Source organism: Cetorhinus maximus, chromosome 5 (assembly GCF_964194155.1).
Source record: "Cetorhinus maximus chromosome 5, sCetMax3.hap1.1, whole genome shotgun sequence".
Taxonomy (NCBI): domain Eukaryota; kingdom Metazoa; phylum Chordata; class Chondrichthyes; order Lamniformes; family Cetorhinidae; genus Cetorhinus; species Cetorhinus maximus.
In genome coordinates, this window is record NC_135883.1 from 151,292,191 (window position 1) to 151,316,077 (window position 23,887).

A 23,887-nucleotide genomic window follows, 5' to 3' on the forward strand; every position below is an offset into this window, starting at 1 on the left:
ATTTCCCAGTTCACATTAGCCAGCTCTGTCCTTGTGCCCTCATAACTGCCCTTATTTAAGTTTAAAACACTGGTCATAGACTCATTCCTCTCTCCCTCATTCTGAATGTGAAATTTAATCATAATCTGATCACTGCTACCTAGGTGAGCCTTCACTATGAAGTTATTAATTAATCCTGTCTCATTGCACATTACCAGATCTAGTGTAGCCTGCTCTCTGATTGGTGGTAGAATGTGCTGCTCTAAGAAACTATTGCAAAAACACTATACGAACTCATCATCCAGGCTACTTTTGCTAATCAGATTCATCCCTTTTTAAACTATATTTGATACTTATCAAAAAGTTCTTCCAATCTAAAGAAAGTGGCACTGTATCAATGACCTGTGCACGTGCTCATACACACACACACACCATTATAAGCTGAGTTAGAGATGAGGTGGGGTAAAAGATGACCTTCCTTCTCCTTTTCCCTTCCAACTACTCTGAACTTCACCCTTCTTCATATGTACTTCCACCATGTTCCTCCTTTTTTATTTCATTCTTGGCTTAACTCTCAAAGTTGACATTTATAGCTCATCCCAGTTGCCGAGCAGCTGGCAGTGGGCCTCTTTCTTACAACTGAATAAGCTAGTAAAATGGCAGTTAAAAGTAAACACATTGGTGTGGGACAGGAGTTACAAAAAGGCCAGGCCAAGCAAGGACGTTAGTTGACCAGTTAGGTTTTTCCTGCAATCCAACAGTTTTATGGTCACAAAAAATAGCTTTTTGTGTGAATTTTGTTTTTTTAAAATCAAATCCATGAATTCTCAAAAAGCCATGATGGAAGTTGAACTCATCTTCAATTGATTATTAATCAAGTACTAAAACCACTAATCTACAGTATCCTCTGTCCTTGTTTTTCATTAGCTGCTGGCCCCCTCTACTTTTATTCTGCCTTTCACTTCCTCCCATCTGTTTCTGTTCTAAGCACATGGCAATTCACCATCCTACCATCCAAAAACTGACTGTCGCAATCTCATCTGCCACTGACAAATCAGTCTCAAGTTTTGCTATCAAAAAGTGAAAGGAAGGGACAGAGTGTGTGAACGCCATATTGCACCAAAGAATCATATAAGAGTAGGGAAAATTGACAATAGAGCAAACTTAAAGGCTTTGTATCTGAATGCACGTAGCATTTGGAATAAAACTAATGAGTTAACAGTGCAAATAGAGATAAATAGATTTGGTGGCGATTACTGAGAGGTGGTTACAGGGAGAACAGGTTTGGGAGTTGAATAACCAAGGGTACTCAGTGTTTCGGAAGGATAGACAGGAAAGAAAAGGAGGTGGTGTAACTTTGTTAGTAAAGGAAGAGATCAGTGCTATAGTGAGGAATGATATAGGCACTGGAGAACAAGACATAGAGTCAGTCTGGGTAGAAATAAGAAATAGCAAGGGAAAGAAGCCCTTGGTGGGAGTAATCTATAGGTCCCCAAACAGTAGTTCAGCAGCAGGACACAGTATAAGCCAGGAAATACTGGGAGCATGTAAGAAAGGCACGGCAATAATCATGGATGATTTGAATATGCATATAGACTGAATTAATCAAATTGGCAAGGGAAGGCTTGACGGAGAGTTCATAGAGTTATTAGAGATTGGTTCTGGGAGCAATATGTTGTGGAACCAGCCAGGGAGCAGGCTATTCTGGATTTGGTTTTGTGTAATGAGATGGGGTTAATTAATGATCTCATAGTAAAGGATCCTCTAGGGAAGAGTGATCATAGCATGCTAGAATTTCAAGATCAGTTTGAGAGCAAGAAACTTGAGTCCCACACTAGTGTTCTGGAGTTAAACAAAGGTCACTACATAGGCATAAGGGCAGATTTGGCCCTAGTGGACTGGGCAGGAAGACTACAAGGTAGGACAGTTGATGAACAGTGGCAGATATTTAAGGAGATATTCAATTCCTCCCAAGTAAAATATATCCCAATGAGGAAGAAAGATGGTAAGAGGGGGAAAAAGCATCCATGGCTAAGCAAGGAAGTTAAAGATAACATAAAGGCAAAAACTAAGGTATACCAAATTGCAAAGGTCAGTGGCAGGCTGGAAGATTGGGAAACTTTTAAAGATCAACAAAGGGTTACTAAAAAAATAATAAAAAGAGCAAAGGTAAATTATGAAAGAAAGCTAGCGCAAAATATAAAAACTGATAGCAAAAGCTTCTCCAAGTATATAAAAGGAAAGAGAGTAGTTAAAGTGAATGTTGGTCCCTTGGAGGACGAGACTGGGGGGTCAATAGTGGGGAACGCAGGAATGGCAGAGACGCTTAATCAATATTTTGCTTCAGTTTTCACAGTGGAGGACACTAGTACCACCCCAATAGTACAGAGGATATAGAGGAGGAGGAACTTAGAACAATCACCATCACTAGAGAAAAAGTACTGAGCAAACTATTGGGATTAAAGGGAGATAAGTCCCCAGGACCTGATGGCCTACATCCCAGGGTCTTAAAGGAAATGGGAGCAGAGATAGTGGATGCATTGGCTATAATATTCCAAAATTCCCTGGATTCTGGAAAGGTTCCAGTGGATTGGAAAAATGCTAATATAATGCCCTTATTCAAAAAGGGGGTGGGAATGAGGGGGGAGGCAGAAAGTAGGAATCTATAAACCAATTAGTTTAACGTCTGTCATTGGGAAATTGTTGGAATCCATTTTTAAGGAAGTAATAATGGGGCATTTGGAAAGTCAAAATGCAATCCATCAGAGTCAGCATGGTTTTATGAAGAGTAAATTGACTAATTTGCTAGAGTTCTTTGAAGATGTGACAACCAAAGTGGATAATGGTGATCCTGTAGATGTAGTATATCTGGACTTCCAGAAGGCCTTTGGTAAGGTGCTGCACAAAAGATTAATATACAAGATAAAAACACACGGAGTTAGGGGTAATGTATTTGCTTGGATATAGGATTGACTAACCAACAGAAAGCAGAGAGTCGGGATAAAAGGGTCTTTTTCTGGGTGGCAAGCTGTAACTAGTGGGGTGCCACAGGGTTTGGTCCTTGGGCTCCAATTATTTACAATCTATATTAATGACTCGGATTCAGGGATAGAAGGTACTATAGCTAAATTTGCAGATGACACCAAAATAGGTGGGAAAGTAAATTGCAATGAAGAAATAAGAAATTTACAAATGGATATGGACAGGTTAGGTGAATGGGCCAAAATTTGGCAGATGGAGTTTAATGTGGATAAGTGTGAGGTTATCCATTTTGGTCAGAAAAATAAAAAGGCGACTTATTATTTAAATGGAGAGTAACTTCAGAATGCTTCAGTGCAGAGTGATCTGGGTGTCCTTGTGCATGAATTGCTGAAAGCTAGTATGCAGGTACAGCAGGTAATAAGGAAGGCAAATGGAATTTTGGCATTCATTGCTAAAGGAATAGAGTATAAAAATAGGGAAGTGTTGTTGCAACTGTACAAGGCATTGGTGAGACCGCACCTGGAGTAATGTGCACAGTTTTGGTCCCCTTACTTGAGGAAGGATGTAGTTGCATTGGAGACGGTTCAGAGGAGTTTCACTAGATTGAGTCCAGAGATGCAGGACTTGTCTTATGAGGAGAGATTGAGCAGTTTAGGCCTATACTCGCTGGAGTTTAGAAGGATGAGAGGAGATCTAATTGAGGTATATAAGATGCTAAAGGGGATAGACAAAGTAGACGTGGAGCGGATGTTTCCCATTCTGGGGCATTCTAGAACAAGAGGTCATAGTTTTAGGCTAAGGGGTGGTAGATTTAAATCAGAGATGAGGAGGAATTACTTTTCTCAAAGGGTCGCGAGTCTGTGGAATTCACTACCTCAGAGTGCAGTGGATGCCAGGACACTGAATAAATTTAAGGAGGAGATAGACAGGTTTTTAAATTAGTAATGGGTTGAAAGGTTATGGGGAGGGGGCGGGAAATTGGAGCTGAGGCCGAAATGAGATCAGCCATGATTGTAATGAATGGCGGGGCAGGCTCGAGAGGCTGGATTGCCCACTCCTGCTCCTAGTTCTTATGTTCTTATGCAAGTTCTTTTATTTACTGTGTTTGCTAAGAGAGCTTCCAGATCTTAATAAATTCTGACAGCTGTACACTTTTTATTTGCACCATTTAACTTCCTGTTGCCATATTTTCTGCACACTTTGTGTGTCTTCTTTTTGTCCCTTCCTCCTCCTTTTTCCCTTAATATCCACTCCTTCCCCCAAACTTACTCACCTTCCCCATTGCCTACATTTCCATTCTTTTCCTTTTCTCTACTCTTCTTGCTCTTTCGCCCTATCTCCACTCCTGCTACCATTTCCATCCTTCCTATATGAACCCTCTCAACTGCCATTCCACTGTTGGCACAGTCTAGTTCCACTCTACCACTACTGATACCCCAGCAGGGTTTTGGTAATACCACATCTTGGATATTGTATGCAATTTTGGTCTCCACATTTAAGAAAGGATATACTTGCACTGGAGGCAGTACAGCAAAGGTTCACCAAATTGGTCCCTGGGATGAGGGGGCTGTCCTGTGACAAGAGGCTGAGTAAACAGGGCTGGAGTTTAGAAGAATGAGAGACAAAATTCTGAAGGGGCTTGACAGGATAACTCAGAAATTGTTTCTGCTGGTCATGGAATCTAAAACAAGGGGTCACAATCTCAGGATAAGGGGCCAATTATTTAGGACTGAGATAAGGAAAAATTACTTCACTCAAAGGGTTATGAATCTTTGGAGCTCTCCGCTCCAGAAGAGGGTTGTGGATGCTCCATCATTTAATACATTTAAGGCTGGGATAGATAGGCTTTTGGTCTCTTGAGGAATCAAGAGATATGGTGAGTGGGCAGAAAAGTGGTGTTGAAGGCCAATATCAGCCATGATTGTGTTGAATGGTAAAGCAGGCTCGATGGGCCACGTGGTTTACACCTGCTCCTCTTTCTTATGTTCTAACAGGACATGCTACACTGCAGGAGCTTTCTAAAGTGATTAGAGTTTCCTGTGAAATTTTTACCACATCCTAGTCCACTGACAGCAGTCAATGGAAAAAGCCAGACAAAAATCACCGTTGTATATCAACAATTTTATTGTATAAAACCCAAATCTTCACTGCGCCTTGCTTACAATTAACAAAAACGTATTTGCAACAGAAAAAACTTGCAGATGTCATAGAGGACCAAATGCAGCTCATCAATTCAAACACCCTTAGTATTAAAAGAACAAAATGAATTACTGAATTTTGTGAAATTGTCGTATGACTTTCAACTAAAAACTAAGTGACCGTATTGCAAACAAAGGCTATGGGCTTTTGAGCTCCTAAAGATATATAAGACATGAATACTTCTACTGCAATCTGCTCTAACCTGAAATTCTGTTGCAGTTCACAATTAAATCACATGCAAGGGGACCCATAAAATGCCATGGCACCAGGTTTGCCACGCCGTAATTTTACCAGTGGCAAGGGAAGAGTCAGGCGGCTCACCCATCCACAGGCCATTTCGGCTCCTCAAGTGGTCAACTAATGGCTACATAAGGATCTCATCCAACCACTGCTCGGAAAGGCCCATGCAAGCATCCAACCTGGCAGCTTTCACTGCATGAGGTGGTGGTGGGCAAGGGCAGTGGGGGTGGGTTCACCTTAAAGGTCCCTTGGTTCCATCAGAGGGACTCCCTATTCCTGGACCACCCCATAACCTCTCCCCTGCCCCTGCCTGGCTACCCAGGCACCCACCCCCCTTTCTGGGGCCTGCCCCCCGCCAACACCCTCCCACCTGCACGCTTAACCTTTAACTCCGGCTCCATGCCGTTGGGGGCTGGATGCAGACCCAGCAGTGGCCATTATTCCCTCTCGCGCTCCTGGGACCAGAGAGCCGTCGGCCATTTAATTGACCAGCAGCACTGAGGCAGGACTTGCTGCTCCTGGCTTTTTCGCCAGAGACGCGGGGACCCCGGTGCACCATTAAATCCAGTCAATTAACTCGATTTCTCTCTCCAAAGATGCTGCAAGACCAGCTAAGTATTTCCAAGATTTTTTGTTTTTATTTCAGATTTCCAGGAACTGCAGTAATTTTCTTTTGTTTCATTACTGGCCAAGAAACAGTTTTCATCAAACTTCAGTAGTTTTCGAAACATATATCATATAACTTGCATTTAAATGATGCCTCTAATATAGAGGATACATTATATTCAAGGTGCTTCACCGGGGCATATTCAAAAATAAGGACACAAAATCAATGGGGATATTAAGAAGGGCAACCAAAAGCTTGATCAAAGAGGTAGGTGTTAAAGAGGGTCTTATAGATGGAGAATTGAAAGAGCTTAGGAAAAACCTAGATGGTTGAAGGCACCTGAGGAGAAGGTTATGCAAAGGAGCCCAGAATCAGAGGAATGGAGGGGAGTGAAACATGAATACAAAAAATTTAAATTGAAGGCGTTGGGGGTCCAGCAGCCAGTATAGCCTGGACCTGACAAAGGCATGGATGAGGATTTCATCAGCAGGGAGGATGACGTAAGGGATGAAGCAGGCTATGTAATACAGGTGGTAGCAGAAGGTCTTTGTGGCGAAGGGAATAGGGGTGGTAACCTCATGTCGGGGTTGTATAGAACATCGAGACTGCTTGCAGTCTGATACAGCCTGAGACAATGCCTGAGAGAAGGATGGCATACTCAATTACAATGTGGCAATGTCTTCAGTCTCCCCGGTATTTAACTGGAGAACAAGCTGACTGTCAGAAAAGCACGCCGATAAAGAGTCAATGGCAAACTTGAGAGATGTGGTGAAGAGGTATAGGCGTCATCAGCACAATGTAGAAACTGACTTTATTATTCGTAGATGAAACTGCCAAGGGCTAATGGAATTATGTTGATCAGGCAGAAGAGGAGGCCAATGACAGATCCTTGGGAGACTCCAGAGGAAAGGATGCACGTAGATCAGCCATTGCTGGATTTACTTTAGTTATGATCAGATTGTTAAAAGTAGAACTGTGAGGGCAGTCCCACTGAGCTGGACAATGGCGGAGTAATTGATGGAGGAGGACTGTGTCAAAGAGCTTGCACTGGGATAATGCAACGCAGTCACAATCCAGGTGGTGTCATGATGATTTTATTAGGAGCTATTTTGTGCTGTGGTGGAGGTGGAAACCTCGTTGGAGCGATTCAAACATAGAGTGTGGGAAAGATGGGCACACATACATAATTGTGTAATTTTATGTGCTTTACATTCTGCCATAATTTTTAAGACAGTTTTAACCACTTCATTCACTTTCAACACACAACTCAATTCAAGCAACCATTTTAATAAACAAAAGAAAAAAACTGGGGACTGTAATATACATCCAAGAGTCAGGCCAGATAAAATGCAGACTGCTGCATAATCAAAATATTACTTGGTAGGGCACCTCCAATAAATACTGTATACAATTAAAGACACTTGGAGCTGGAGCACTCTTGATATAGGCTCAGGCATACAATGAGCAGCACATATGCTAAAATGCACAGATGAGTCACAGGTGGATCAGAAATTCCCTTTTTGTCAGAAAGATAAATTCACCCATTGTGTCAGATGAAACTTGTGACAAGATATTCTGTGGCTGGAGCTATGCTCAGTCCTTAAACTTTTTTTTGCATTGTATCAATTTTTTAAGCTCGATCTTCAAAGTGAATCTTTGGATCCTCTTTGCTGCCTAACAGTTGAGGCAATGGATAAGTTGATCCACCATTTGCCAATGGTGCTTTGTCACCAGTTATGCAGTGGCAGAATAGCATCCAAAATCATTTGCTCTCAAACTGTTCCCACCTGACTGGCAAATTCATTTTGATGGAGAAATACCTTTGACCTCCTTCACAGTACCATTGAGAACAATAACTCAATTTGAAAGTCACATGCCAAAATGCATCCACTTTTTAACTTTATTGAGCAAGTAGTGTTCAACCCAGCAGGACTTTTGTTTACTTCTGTTGGTGAGTTCCTCACCATCTGATTTCAGGGGACCAACTCTGGCGATGGTAGGTCCAAGTGCTTACTTGATCCCATCATACATAACGTGTAGATTTCCATTATCACAAGCAGTTTTGATTTCTTTATATAGGTTGATCCAGTACTTATTTGCGCAACATCTCTGTCTTTTGCATAACTGTTAGTCATGGCTTGGCTAGGTACTCCTGTGAGATGGACATCACCCAGTCTGTGTTTAGTGCTCTTCTGCAGCTTGCTGTCATGTTTGAGTTAGACGAAGAACCCTCATCACTTGAACTCAAAAAGGCCATTAATTGCTTTGAGAGCAGAAAGGTACTGGCAAGGATGGAATTCCAGCCAAACCACTCAAGCATGGAAATTCCCATCCACTGCAACACCTTCATGACCTCCTTCTCTGTTGGAAGATAGGATCTGCTGCATTCCACAGGACATGTGTGATGCAAAAATCATCACATTACACAAAACAAAGTTGACAGAGGAGATTGCAACAACTACAGGGGCACCTTACTCCTTATTGTTACTGGGAAGGCCTTCGTAAGGGTCATGCTTAAAAGACTCCATCTACTTACAGACCGAGCGTATCCAGAAGCACAATGCAGTTTCCATGCTAGTAGATCTACAGGGCACATAATCTTCTCCAAATGCTAGCTTTTCGTAGATCTCACTGAAGCATTCAACACCATCTGTAGGGAAGGACTCTAAAAGAGAGAAAATTGGCGTCCAAAGTCCTCAGTCTCATCCACTCCTTTCATGACATGCACTGTACAGTTTGACAGCTCCACTTCTAACAGTTTCAGGATGAAGAATGGAGTGAAAGAGGGCTGTGTCCTATGCCCCGCTTTGTTTTGTACTTTCTTTTCCATGTTCCTAACCTTTGCCTTCCCTGTAAATATGGTAGAAGTTTACCTGCATACCGGGCCCAACAGCTAGCTTCACAATCTGTCCAGAATGAAAGTGAAAACAGAAATGCAGCATGCCTTGATCGGAGAACTCCTCTACACTGATGATGTGCTAGTCACACACATGGAAACACAGCTACAAAGGCTCATGGGTTGTCTCTCCCATGCCTGTAACTTATTCTCCCTTACGAAAAGCGTCAAGAAAACCATGGTTATGAGACAGGGTGTCACATCTCTGCCCTTGATCATGTTAAATAACACCCTGCTGAAATTGGTTAGCAAATTCTGCTATCTTAGGTTCATGGTGGCAGACAATGGCTCTTGATGCAGACCTCAATACATGCATAGGGAAAGCAGCTACCATTGGCTGACTCACAAAAGGTGCAAGGAATAACATCAAGCTGACTTTTGGGACCATGATGCAGGTTTATGTGGCCTGTGTTCTCAGCACCTTGTTGTATGCTGTGCAACATGGATAAATTACAGCTTTTAAGAAACGAAACTCAACAACTTTCACCTTCTCTGTTTGCAGTGCATTCTAGGCATCTCATGGAAGGACAAAATCAAGAATGCAGCAGTCCTTACAAAGGCAAATCCCGAGTATGTTCACACTCGTCGAGCAGAGGCGACTGCTGGTTCGGGGACATTTGCAGAATGGAAGGAGGTCGCATACCCATGGATTTTCTGTATGGTGAGGTATCTGGAGCCAGAAGATCAGTAGGATGCCCAAAGTCTGCTTCAAGGAAGCTTGCAAAACAGGAAGCCCTGAAACACCGATTTCCACACCTGGGAGACACTAGCTGACGACAGAAGAAAATAGCAACATGACCCGTGGGCCAGCTTGTACCACCATGGTGGTCAGCAGTTACAGCAGCTTGGCAACAGGTGGCAACACTGAAAACAACAACCCATAACAACTGATAACCGCTCCATATGCAGCACTTGTGGCAGAACCTGCCTCTCACGAATTGGTCTTTTCGGTCCTTAGCAAAAGTGAAGCCACCCCATTCGCAACAGATTTGATTTGCTGCATGTCTATCATCTTACGTAGATGGAAGAATAAGAAAATTATTGTGCAAGTGAAGGAGAGGTGTGTTGTAACCTCCTTTGTCAGTCAATAGTAAGGCAGAGTTGATGCCTGTGAAAAAGATTGTCCACCACATTCTAAGATAGGTGGCAATGGTAGACTACAGTGAATAAAATAATGTTTTTGCCCTTTATATATAATACCCCTGAAAATGCAAACCAGGTGGCTCCAAGTACAAAACCAGGCGAACAGGATGGCCTCAGATTTCATTTCTTGTCTGTAAAGCTAGCTAATCTGATCTCTGTCAGGAAAGTAAAGGAAGTACTAAATTTTATTCCAGCATCAGTGGATGAAGAGAAAGGGAAAGGTAGCGAGGGCTTCAGTTCTTCAATTTTGGGTAGCGTTAAAGATCACAGTCAGCCTAAGCCATTCTATACATCCCTATCAGATTACCTGAGAGCAAACAATTTTCTTGTCCAAAACAAAAACAGAATTACCTGGAAAAACTCAGCAGGTCTGGCAGCATCGGCGGAGAAGAAATCAGTTAACGTTTCGAGCCTTCATGGCCCTTCGGCAGAACTGAGGCATAGTTAGAAGAAGGGAGAAATATAAATTGGTTTAAGGTGGATGTGGGGGGGTGGTGGGGGGAGAGAGAGAAATGGAAAGCAATGAAGATGAGCAAGGCAGAAGAGACAGTCGGAAATCCTGTCGGAGGACAGAACCGTACTTCTTCAAAGAGGGCATTTCTTGAAGAGGGGTGGCAGTTAATTAAACACAAAGATAAAAACAAAAAGCTAAAAGCTACTGCGGATGCTGGAAATCCAAAACAAAAACAGAATTACCTGGAAAAACTCAGCAGGTCTGGCAGCATCGGCGGAGAAGAAATCAGTTAACGTTTCGAGCCTTCATGGCCCTTCGGCAGAACTGAAGCATAGTTAGAAGAAGGGAGAAATATGTCCATATCTTGTCCATATGGTTAGAGATTAAGGAAAGAGAGAAAAGAAAGGAAAATAAAGGAATGAAAATACTCTCTCATGTAGATACTGCCTGACTTGCTGAGTAATTCCAGCATTTCCTGTTTTCAGATTTCTAACAATTGCAGCATTTTACTTGTGTGAAAATAAAGAGACCTTCATTAAATACAAACACTAAGGGTACTTGCTATTTTATGGACACCAGGCAAAAAAAGTGGGAACAGAATTGTTCTTGTTAAAAAGCTTATTAATAGCAATAGTGAAAGGCAACTGGCTATGCTCCAGTGAGCTTATTTTATAAATCTAACTTCAGCTTTCCTATCTTCACGTTCATTATCCAGCTGCCAAACCTGGCTTCAGCTACCCTCAAAACTTACAACAATATATTCATATGATTTCTAAAGTTAATCCCTTTTGGTGTAATATATATATATAAATATAGATTATAGATATATAGATTACATGTATGTGGGTATATAGATTATATATACATATATATTATATATATATGTGTGTGTGTATATATATATATATATATATAGATTTTATATAGATAGACATATAGGTATATATATTGATATATATATTTATCGATATATAGATAGATATATTTATCGATATAGATATATCTATCTATATATATCTCTATCTATATATAGATATAGATATATATATATATATATACACTAATTAGAATATCACGCTTCAAATTTAGAGCAGAAAATGCATGATTATGCACGCTAAAAAAGAAAATTTATGTCTTCGTTTTTAAAATTTATTATGACCTCCTGAATCAGGAAATGTTGGATCCTTACAATAAACGTAGTGTTAGGATATGAAGGAAAGGTTTATTTATACAGAAGAGTTGTGAGGCTGTGGAATTGACTTCCAGGGTTTAGCAGTTGTTACAGAAACTATATTAACATACAAGGTTAGACTGAATAAGTGAATGAAGACAAAAAGGTTGAAGGTAAATAGGAACAGGGTGAGTAAATATAATTTGAATTATTTGTTTGCATAAAGGGTAAATGCCAAAATTAAATGAATTGGTTTGAATCACCTGTTGTACAGTAACATATTTCTGTGAATACATTATAGCAAATGGTTCTGATTTTGATATATTCAACTAGTTATGACAGGAAATAAGAACTACTAATACCTAATATAAAACTGCACTCCAACTAATCTGACAAGGAAATCGTATCAAAATGTGGCAAATCTTGTAACTTTTTATCCAAACCAACTACAAAAGCATTTTCCCTTCATAAAAAAAATCCAAACAGTATAAATTCAACCTACAGGTGTTTTTCCCCCAAAAAGAGCTGTCGACCACAATTAATGCTTTTTTCTCAAAAATTTGTTCTTAAACATTAATTCTGATTAAAACAGTTTAATAATTGACCCTTCATCCTCCCAAATTTACTGCATTTGACATTTTGGAATTAGGGTTTTAAGCAACTCAGCTATTTACGGTACAAGTTGGTTAACTGACCTTTTCTTTAACAATCAGGCGTCAAAGAGCAATATCACAGGATTCTAACCTTATGTATTACGTGCTTAAAACACCCAGTTTCAGAAAGAGATCAGTTAGCTGATTTCCTGTACGTATATGGACAATGTAAGCAAAGAGCAAAGCCGCAAAAGGTCCACAAGGTAAGAACTCTAGCTCAAAGAAATTCTCCTGTATCAAAGTGTATTGCCACTCTGCTATTTACATCTTGTAAAATAGTTACAAAATATTGCAGCATTAAAACAAAGTTCAAAACATCCCGAGTAAGTAAAATGCCTTATCAAGGTTTAGTGATCTTCATTTCTCAATGTCTGGTGTTTTACAAAAGCACCAGAACAATTTACTCAATTCCATAAAAAATAACCTTCGTTAGGACTGTTCACTTTCTGTGATCCAAAATTAAATACAGTTTAACTTTCATTTCTAATATTAGAAGTCTTCAGGCAGTACTCTGTTGCATCTATATGTTACATATGAATAGGGAGGACTGGTTTGAATGCATAATGTTTTACCAGTGGAAGCTCGCAATATGCGCTAAGCTATCAGAAAGGTGTGGAGCAGAGTTGGAGTTCATTAGCCAAACACCAAGATTGCTAGAGGATAGAATGAATGGATGTTTTTTCCAACTGGAGAGATGTATGCAGTAAGGTTGCACTCCCCCCCCAACTCAAGGGTCAGTTTTAGGATCATTGCTTTTCTTGATTTTGATAAATGATCTGGACATGGGTATGGGAAGTACAATTTAAAAGTTTGCAAACAATACAATACTTGGCACAAAGTAGTGAGCAAGATAGTACCAAACTTCAGAAGAGTATAAACAGGCCAGTGAAACCTGCAGACACTTGGCAGATTCAACTGAATGTGGTTAAGTGTGAAGGGATGTATTTTGGAAGGAACAACATCAAGAGGCAATATAATTTAAATGGTACTATTTACAGCGAGGTAGGGAGTGAAAGAATAAAGGGGCCTGGAGGTTCATAATCACTAATCTTTGAAGACTAGAGGGTAAATTGATAAAGGGGTTAAGACAGTGTACAGGATATTTGGCTTTGTAAATAGAGGCATTACCATACATAAACCAGGGAGTCATGTTAAATATTTATAAATCACTAGCTAGGCCTCAACTGGGGTACTGTGTATGATTAAATATAAAAATCTGTTTATACATATATAAAAAATAAGTAATGAGCTCTACTCTGTGTCAACTTTTTAAAACAGGTTGTATATAAATGTACAGACATTGGCTTATAATCTATGACTGGATTGTGTTGAAGTGCATCATACTTCAGGAAGAATGTCAAGGCCTTGAACAGGGTACAGAGGAGGTTTACCAGGAATGATAAAAGCAAAATACTGTGGATGCTGGAAATCTGCAATGAAAGCAGAAAATGCTGGAAAAACTCAGCAGGTCTGGCAGCATCTGTTAATGTTTCAAGTCCAATATGCCTCTTCTTCAGAGCTGTGAACAACAGAAGCTTCACCTTCCCTCCTAATTTGCCACCCCTCCCTCCCCACCTCATAATCTGCTACCTAGGGGCACTTTAAATTCTGACCTATGATTCTATCTACGTCCACTGCCAAAGCCCTTACCCACACTTTCATTAACATATGATTCAGCTTCTTCAATTACTCCTCGGCAGCTCTTCCAAGCTCTTGTTTTCATAAACAATAACTTGTCAAAACTCTGCTACCCACATCCAGTCCCACTCACTCTGCCCTTGCCAAATTTCATTGGCATTCCAAACTGCCTTACTCCTCTGCAATTTCCTCCATGATTATTGTATCCTACCTCCACAACCTCTTCCAGCTTTATATCCTATCCAGTGTCCTTTCGTTCGGGTTTATTGCCTCCTGTGTATTCTCATTCTTTTCCATTTCACCATCAATGGCAGAGCTTTTAGCCACCCTGAGCTAACTCTCTGGAAGTCCCTCCTTATACCTTTGGCTTTGCCACCACTCTTCCCATCTTTAAAAGCCTCTTAAAACTTCTGTTGATTACTCTTCCCAACTCTTACACTACTGCTCAGCATCTATTACTTTCCCCTATGTAAAGCACCGTGGGGTGTTTTTCTATGTGAATTCAAAACGCTCAAATAATAATGTTGAATAAAAAACTGATTATCAAGGTTTTTAGTACTTCTTTCAATTTTTTTTAGTGGCTAGTTACAGAACATACTAGCACAGAACAATTCATCTGTCTTCCTGGCTCATAATCAAAGAAGAATGCATAACATGGACTGTATAAAAAACGGATTTCAAAAATAAGTCAAATAAAACGACGACAAAAAAACCAATATCAGCAAAATACCTAGGTAATTACAGCCCATCAACTACAACTACACTTTGAACTTTGAAAAAAGTTTCACACTGGCTCCTTCCAACCAGTTGAATAAGGCAACACAAACCATGGATTCCTCCATGAGTGAAGCCCTTCAGACTGCAGAGATTACTTGTGTCCCATGTTTAGTCACAAGTCAAACAATATATTTCAGCTGGGCAGCTGACTTTTTGCAAATTCCATAAGAAACAGGAGCAGTTGTGCTGTGGACCTCTATGACTCTATGAGTTGGCCATTTGGTCTCTCGGACCTGCTCCACCATTCAATAAGATCATGGCTAATCTGATTGTGACCTAACTCCACTTTCCTGCCTGCCCCTTTGACTCCCTTGTTGATCAAAAATCTGTTTAACTCGGCCTTGAATATATTCAATGACTCAGCCCTCCAATGCTCTCTGTGGAATAGAATTCCAAACACTAACAACCCTCAGAGAAGAAATTCCTCCTTATCTCCATCTTAAATGGGAGACCCCTTATTTTTAAATTGGGCCTAGTTCTCGATTCCCCATGGTTGGAAACGTCCTCTCTGCATCCACCTAGTCAAGCCCCTCAATCTTATATGTTTCAATAAGATTGCCTCTCATTCTTCTAAACTCCAAAGAGTATGGGCCCAACCCACTCAACCTTTCTTCTTAAATCTTCTTCATCCCACAATCAGCCTAGTAAACTTTCTCTAAGCCACTTCCAATGTAAGTAGGTCTCTCCATAAGTCAGGAGACCAAAACTACAGACAATAATCCAGGTATGGTCTCACCAATTCCCTGTACAGTTGTAGCAAGGCCTCCCTACTTTTATCTGCCATTCTCCTTGCAATAAAGGCCAACATTCCATTTGCCTTCCTAATTACGTACTGTACCTTCATGCTAACTTCTTGTGATTTATATGCAAAGACACCCAGATCCCTCTGCACTGCCACATTCTGCATAATTTCTTCATTTAAATAATATACTGCTTTTCTTTTCTTCCTGCCACAGTGGACAACCCCAGATTATAATCCATCTGCCCATTCGCTCAAGATCACTTTGCAAACTCTTTGTATCCTCCCCACAACTTGTTTTCCTACCTATCATTGTATTATCAGTAAATTTGGCTACAATACAGTTGGTCACTTCACTTCATCCAAGTCATTAATATAGGTCATAAATAGTTGAGGTTCTAGCACTGATCCCCGTGGCACTCCACTAGTTATAGGTTGTGAAGTTGAAAATAACTCATTTATCCCGAATCTGCTTCCTGTCAGTTAGCCAATCCTCTGTTCATGCTAATATATCACCCTCAACACTATGGGCTTTTATCCTCAAAGAACTCTAATAAATTTCCCTTTCACAAAACCAGACTCTGCCTGGTGTATTAAGATTTTCCAAATGTCCTGCTCCCTTTTTTTCTTTATTCTTTCATGGGAGGTAGGCCACCCCTAATTGTACTTGAACTGAATGGCTTGCAAGGCCACGTCAGAGGGGAGTTAAGAGTCAACCAGATTGCTGTTGGTCTGGAGTCACATGTAGGCCAGACCAGATAAGGATGGCAGACTCCCTTCCCTAAAGGGATATTAGTAAACCAGGTGGGTTTTTATGACAAACTATGATGATAGTTTCATGGTCACCATTACTAAGACTAGCTTTACATTCCAGGTTTATTAACTGAATTCAAATTACACCAGTTGCCATGTTGGGATTTGAACCCATGTCTAATGCACAGGTAATCCAATGGAAGAGTGATAATTGCTATTGTTGACCAAGTGATTAGTCAGTAAGCACTATTACTGTCCCAAGAGCATTAGCCTTGGTCTCTGATCTCAGCGACATTACCACCATCTCCCCTACTTCCTTAATAATGGATTCTAGCATTTTCCCAATGGCAGATGTTAGGCTAGCTGGCCTATAATTTCCTGCTTTCTGCCTCCTTCCTTTCTTGAAGAGAGATGTTACACTTGCAGTTTTCCAATCCGCTGGTACCTTTACAGAATCTAAGGAACTTTGGGTAATTACCACCAATGCACGAGCAGTCTCGTGGAATAGTGATAATTGCCATTGTTGACCAAGTGATTAGTCAGTAAGCACTATTATTGGCATTGGCTTTGATCTTTTTGACCCTATGGCTACAATTTTGGAGACTTAGCTCTTCAAAAGAAATGTCAATTTATACACTAAAACTCTGTGGAAAGTTACTTAGCAAAATTAAACATCATAAACCAGCCACAATGATATCAACAGAACACTGGTGGAAGGAAACAATTTCCCTTCCCCACCTTGGTGATACAAAAAAAGACATGTTGGCAGATATATTTCTCAACAATCAGCATTAAACGGTTCAGAGCCCTCAGTGAAACAATGTGTTTGTAAATATATTTTTGATGTTCAAAAATAACAGTTGTAATTATTGGACAATTAATGAATGGTACCAACTACACCATTTCTACGGTATGTTTTAAAAAAAATCCTGCCATTATTGAAACATTTCATTAATGATCACTGAATATAAAATAATTCTCACATTTTAGGGTCTCGCCAGCATAAGGAATATGCAGTTTAAACCGGTCACAACAGGGTCCAGGTGTTAGTGATGTGCACCTGATAGGAGGAACCAAAGAGAAATTTCAATAACAAAAAAAAAGGGAAAACAATGAAGGAAAACAATGGCTGGCAACACTCATATCATAATAACCATCTATAAAAATGCTGGAATTGCAATACAAAACAGGAATTTCTCTAGACAAAACCCAAGTCTTTTATTCAGTTTGTTGTTAGTTAGTTCGCGAGACCAAAATGAAAAACTGCAAACTTTCAATACCAGGCAAATCGTGTTGAGGTAGAATAACATTTCTATGAATTCACTTTTCACATTCAAAAAATAAGTTGTAATAACATGTCTCAGAAACACCTCACAGCATTTCATAAACAATAAATCACTTTTAAAAACTCTTTTCTTACGTACACAAACACAGTTTGCATGTTGCACACACCAAATGCCACAAACAGCAATGAATTGAATAAACACTTAATTTGCTTTTGTGGAGAGAGGAACAATAACCAGGAGATCAGAAAACTCCCTTCTGCTCTTAGAATCATCATGGTTTAACATCTGGTTATTTGGTTGTGGGTATGACCACTTGCCAAGTACTGCAGACTTTGACTATGCATAGGGACATCTTGCCACTAGGACAAGCCTCTTGTTTTAGCTAACATCAGGTCAGCATGTTAATGCAAAGATTTTGCCATGCAGCAAGATTTGTATTTAAGTAAATTCAACACGTACTGCACTTGCAAGTGTTGCGCGTCGAATAATCCTTTGTGACCAGTAATTATTTAAACATATGAAACACATTTTTCTTTTATACAAGTATTAGTAGCTAATATTACAATGCAAAGGAAGTATAATAATTAGAAAGCACCCTACAGGAAATAGAAGTACATAGCTGTGGACAAGTTCACTATTTCGCAACTATCTTCTCTGAAACTGTTACATAGTTTCTATATAATTATTATTTTCAGTGATATGGTTGCTGATTATACTGTACTCATTCGTACAAAGATTGTACTTAAAGCTGGATCAACACATAGTTGGACTTCTCTACTTTGAGAATTCAGTATAAATGGTAGCCAACTTTGGGCCCGGACTACACAAACAAAATGTAAACATTAAGTGCTTAAAAAATTCAATAATTAATACCATGCACGCACACACATGCATACACCTGATAATCTACATCCCAGAGTACTTAAGGAAGTGACCCTAGAAATAGTGGATGCATTGGTGGTCATCTTCCGAGATTCTATAGACTCTGGAACAGTTCCTACAGATTGGCGGGTAGCTAATGTAACTCCACTATTTAAAAAGGGAGGTAGAGAGAAAACAGGGAGTTATAGACCAGTCAGCCTGACATCGGTAGTGGGGAAAATTCTAGAGTCCATTATAAAAGATTTAATAGCTGAGCACTTGGAAAACAGTGGCAGAATCAGACAGAGTCAGCGTGGATTTACGAAAGGGAAATCATGCTTGACAAATCCACTGGAATTTTTCGAGATTGTAACTAGTAGAGTTGATGAGGAGGGGGCCAGTGGATGTGGTTTATTTGGACTTTCAGAAGGCTTTCGACAAGGTCTCACACAAGAGATTAGCGTGTAAAATTAGAGCGCATGGGACTGGGGGTAGTGTATTGATTAAGATGGATAGAAAACTGGTTGGCAGACAGGAAACAAAGAGTAGGAATAAACAGGTCTTTTTCCAAATAGCAGGCAGTGCCTAGTAGGGTACCGCAGGGATCGGTGCTGGGACCCCAGCTATTCACTATATATATATAAATGATTTAGATGAGGGAACTAAATGTAATATCTCCAAATTTGTAGATGACGCAAAACTGGGTGGGAGGGTGAGTTGTGAGGAGGATGCAGAGATGCTTCAGTGTGATTTGGACAAGCTGAGTGAGTGGGCAAATGCATGGCAGATGCAGTATAATATGGATAGGTGTGAGGTTATCCACTTTGATAGCAAAATCAGGAAGGCAGATTATTATCTGAATGGCTATAAATTGAGAGAAGGGAATGTACAACGAGACCTGTGTGTCTTCGTATACCAGTTGCTGAAGGTAAGCATGCAGGAGCAGCAGGCGGTAAAGAAGGCAAATGGTATGTTGGCCTTCATAGCGAGACCATTCAAGTACAGGAGCAGGGATACCTTGTTGCAATTGTACAGGGCCTTGGTGAGACCACACCTGGAATAATGTGTGCAGTTTTGGTCTCCTTATCTGAGGAAGGATGTTCTTGCTATAGAGGGAATGCAGCGAAGGTTTACCTGACTGATTCCTGCGATGGCGGGACTGACATATGAGGAGAGATTGGGTTGAATAGGATTATATTCGCTGGAGTTCAGAAGAATGAGGGGGGATCTCATAGGAACCTATAAAATTCTAACAGGACTAGATAGGGTAGATGCAGGAAGGATATTCCCGATGGTGGGGGAGTTCAGAACCAGGGGTCACAGTCTGAGGATACGGGGTAGACCATTTAGGACTCAGATGAGGAGAAATTTCTTTACCCAGAGAGTGGTGAGCCTGTGGAATTCGCTACCACAAGAAGTAGTTGAACCAAAATATTGTATGTTTTTAAGAAAGAGTTAGATATAGCACTTGGGGCGAAAGGGATCAAAAGATATGGGGAGAAAGTGGGAGCAGGCTATTGAGTTGGGTGATCAGCCATGATCATAATGAATGGCGGAGCAGGCTCGAAGGGCTGAATGGCCTACTCCTATTTCCTATGCTTCACATGCACACAAAAAAATGAATAAAACTGACACAATAATAGGATGAATCAACTTGGAGCACTCAATCAGCACTTACCCTGATTTAAGGTCTGTTATTTTGAGATTGTTTGTAGCATCTAAGCCAATTTTTCCATTTCTGACAACATTGGAGATAAAGGGACGAAGTGCAGGGGAAATTCTGTTTAAGGCAACTTCTGGTGACATTTCAATGCAATTACATCCACAGTGACACTGTCAAAGACCAACGAACAGGACAGCCTGCAGTGCTAAATATTCAATAAAGAAAAACAGTTAACATTTGGGACAAAATCATACTGTAAAGAAAAAGGTGGCTTGGAAACAAAAAATACACTGGATGCAGGTGAATATTTATAATAGAATTAGGATTGATTTTTTAAAATCAATCTTGGGATGTGAGTGTTGCTGGCAAGACTAGCATTTACTGCCCACCTGTAATTGCCTCCAAGCAGCTTCAGAGGACATGCTAGTGTTGGATTAGAATAGTTTATAGGCTAGATCAGTTATGGACATCAGGTTTTCTTCATTATACAACATTACTGAAAGAGTTTAATGACAATCAATAGCTTCAGGGCTACTTGCACTGTATACCAGGTTTTTATTCCCATTTACTGCCCATCCCTAATTGCCCTTGATAAGGTAGTGCTGAGCTGCCTTCTTGAACCATTGCAGTCCCTGTGGTGTAAGTACACCCACAGTGTTGTTTGGGAGAGAGAGTTCAAGGATTTTGACCCAGCGACAGTGACAGTGAAGGAACAGCGATATATTTCCAAGTCAGGATGGTGTTCCCATCTATCTGCTGCCCTTGTCCTTCTAGATGGTAGCGGTCGTGGTTTTGGAAGTTGCTGCCTAAGGATCCTTGGTGAGCGTCTGCAGTGCATCTTGTAGATGGTACACGCTGCTGCCATTGTGCGTCGGTGGTGGAGGGAGTGAATGTTTGTAAATGAGGTGCCAATCAAGTGGGCTGTTTTGTCCTGTATGCTATCAAGCTTTCTGAGTGTTGTTGGAGCTGCACTCATCCAGGCAAGTGGAGAGTATTTCATCACATTCCTGACTTGTACCTTGTAGATGGAGGACAGGCCTCAGGGGGTCAGGAGGTGAGTTACTCACTGCAGGCTTCCTAGCCTCTAATCTGCTCTTGTAGCCACAGTATTTATATGGCAAATCCAATTCGATTTCTGTTCAATGGTAACCCCCGGGATGCTGATAGTAGGAAACAGAGAGCAAGGATAAAGGGAATATGCTGTAATTGGTGGGATGTGATGTGGTGTTCTGCAGAGATAGGTAATGAGGCATCAAATTTTCACCATATGTATACTTATTTATATTGTATAAAATCAATGACTTGGATGAAAGAAATAGAATAGTATACCCAAGTTTGCAGATGACACTGTTGCAAGACACAGTAAATTGTGTGGATTGGATCAAGATGTTAAAAGCGAGCATAGACTAATCGATTGGATAAAACTGTGGCAGATGGGAATTCAATGTGAAGAATATTTCCTTTAAAGTGAGAGACTAGGACATACAGAGGAACAAGGGTCTTTCCATTTACATGAATCGCTAAAGGCTAATACCCAGGTACAAAGAATAATCAAAAAGGCTAAAGGAGCATTAGGCATTGGCTTTTATTTTCTGTGGGGGGGGAAGAATACATAAGACGTAAGAGCAGAAGTGGGCCATTCGGCCCATCGAATCTGCTCCGCCATTCAATGAGATCATGGTTGATCTGATAATCTTCAAATCCACTTTCCTGCCTTTTCCCCATAACCCTTGATTCCCTTACTGATTAAAAAAATCTAATATACTTAACGACCCAGCTTATACAACCATAAGAGTAGGATAAGCTATGGTTCAGCTGTGCAAAGCCTTGATCTGATACCTAATAGAATACTGTGTTCTGTTTTGGGCCTTGGAAGTACAAATTCATCAATTATGTCAGGGCTTAAAGGATTCAATTATGGGAGATGTTGCACATCTCAGCCTATATTCTCTCAAGTTTAGTAAGTTAGAAGCATCAAAAAATTTACAGCACAGGAGCACATTTTGCCCATCATGTTCTGCCAGCCAATAAAGAATTTTCCAGCCCAATCCCACATTCCAGTTCTTGGTCCGTAGACCTGCAGGTTATGGCGCTTCAAGTGCATAGCCAAGTGCCTTTTAAATGTGATGAGTGTTTCTGCCTCTAATACCCTTTCAGGCAAATTACCCATCAACTCCCCTCTAATGCTTCCACTGATAACTTTAAATCTATGCCCCCTGGTTATTGAACTCTAACAGAAATAGGTCCTTCTTATCCACTCTGTCAAGGGCCCCTGCAATTTTATACACCTCAATTTGATCTGCCATCAGCCTTCTGTTCCAAAGAAAAACCCTGGTCTATCCAATATTTAATCGTAGCTAAAATTCTCCATTCCTGGTAACATAAATCCTCGTAAATCTCCTATATGCCTTCTTAAGTGAGATCCCATCCTTCCTATAATGTAGTGACCAGAACGGTGCATATTAGTCTAGCTGCAGTCTAACTAGTGTTCTATACAGTTATAGCATAATTTCTCTGCTCTTATAGTCTATGCCTCAGCCAATAAAGGAAAGTACCTTCCTTTTCTTGACCACCTTAATTACCTGTTCTGCTCCCTTCAAGGATCTGTTGGCATGCACTCCAAGATCCTTCTGCCCCTCTACACTTCTCAAAACTTTACTGTTTATTGTGTATCCCTTTCCTGGTTTGTCCTTCCTAAATGCATTACTTCACCTTCTCTAGGTTGAATTCTATTTGTCACTTTCCTGCCCACCTGACCAGTCCATTGCTGTCTTCTTTTTTACCATCAACAAGCTTCATAATTACGCCCACTGTATTTTAGCCTAAATAATTTATACCACTAACAGCAAGATCTGTCTGCTGCCCTTGTCCTTCTAGATGGTAATGGCCGTGGGTTTGGAAGGTGCTGTTGAAGAAGCCTTGGTGAATTCCTGCAGTGCATCTTGCAGATGGTACACACTGCTGCCACTGTGCGTCGGTGGTGGAGGGAGTGAATGTTTGTGGATGGGGTGCCAATCAAGCAGACTGCTTTGTCCTGGGTGGTGTGGAGCTTCTTGAGTGTTGTGGGAGCTGCACTCATCCAGGCAAGTGGAGAATATGCAATCAAATTCCTGACTTGTGCCTTGTAGATGGTGGACAGGCTTTGGGAAGTCAGGAGGCGAGTTACACACCACAAGATACCTAGCCTCTGACCCGTTGTTGTAGCCACAGGATTTATATGGCTAATCCAGTTGAGTTTCTGGTCAATGGTAACCCCCAGGATTCAGCAAAGATAATGCCATTTAATGTCAAGGTGCATTGGTTAGATTCTCTCTTGTTGGAGATGGTCATTGCCTGACACTTCTGTGGCACAAATGTTACTTGCCACTTGTCAGTCCAAGTCTGGATATTGTCCAGGTCTTGCTGCATTTGGGCATAGACTGCTTCAGTGTCTGAGAAGTTGTGAATGATGCTGAACATACTGCAATCATCAGCGAACATCCCCACTTCTGACCTTACAATGCAAGGAAGGAAATTATGAAGCAGCTGAAGATGGTTGGGCCCTGGACACTACCCTTAGGAACTCTCGCAGTGACGTCTTGGGACTGAGGTGATTGACCTCCAACAACCACAACCACCTTCCTTTGTGTTAGGTATAACTCCAACCATTGGAGAGTTTTTCCCCTGATTCCCACTGACTCCAGTTTTGCTAGGACTCCTTGATGCCACACTCGGTCAAATGCTGCCTTGATGTCAAGGGCAGTCATTCTCACCTCACCTGTTCATCTTAACCTTCTGATACAGATGAGAATGCTACCACTGAGTCAAGTTTAAGACCTAAAAATCAGACCCTGGGAATTAGAGGAC

General features: G+C 40.7%; 1 protein-coding gene across 7 annotated transcripts in view; it reads right to left on the bottom strand.

The window, feature by feature from the left end:
- The window catches only part of babam2 (BRISC and BRCA1 A complex member 2), a 205,920-nt gene that overhangs the window by 172,136 nt on the left and 9,897 nt on the right, over positions 1-23,887 (bottom strand). For all 7 annotated transcript variants that reach the window (XM_078542699.1, XM_078542698.1, XM_078542696.1 and 4 more), the window contains exons 2-3: positions 20,057-20,246; positions 17,215-17,291 (exon numbers count right to left, since the gene is read on the bottom strand). In XM_078542699.1, the coding sequence (XP_078398825.1) occupies positions 17,215-17,291; positions 20,057-20,184 (205 nt within the window). In that variant the 5' untranslated portion in view covers positions 20,185-20,246. The remainder of the gene's footprint in view (positions 1-17,214; positions 17,292-20,056; positions 20,247-23,887) is intronic.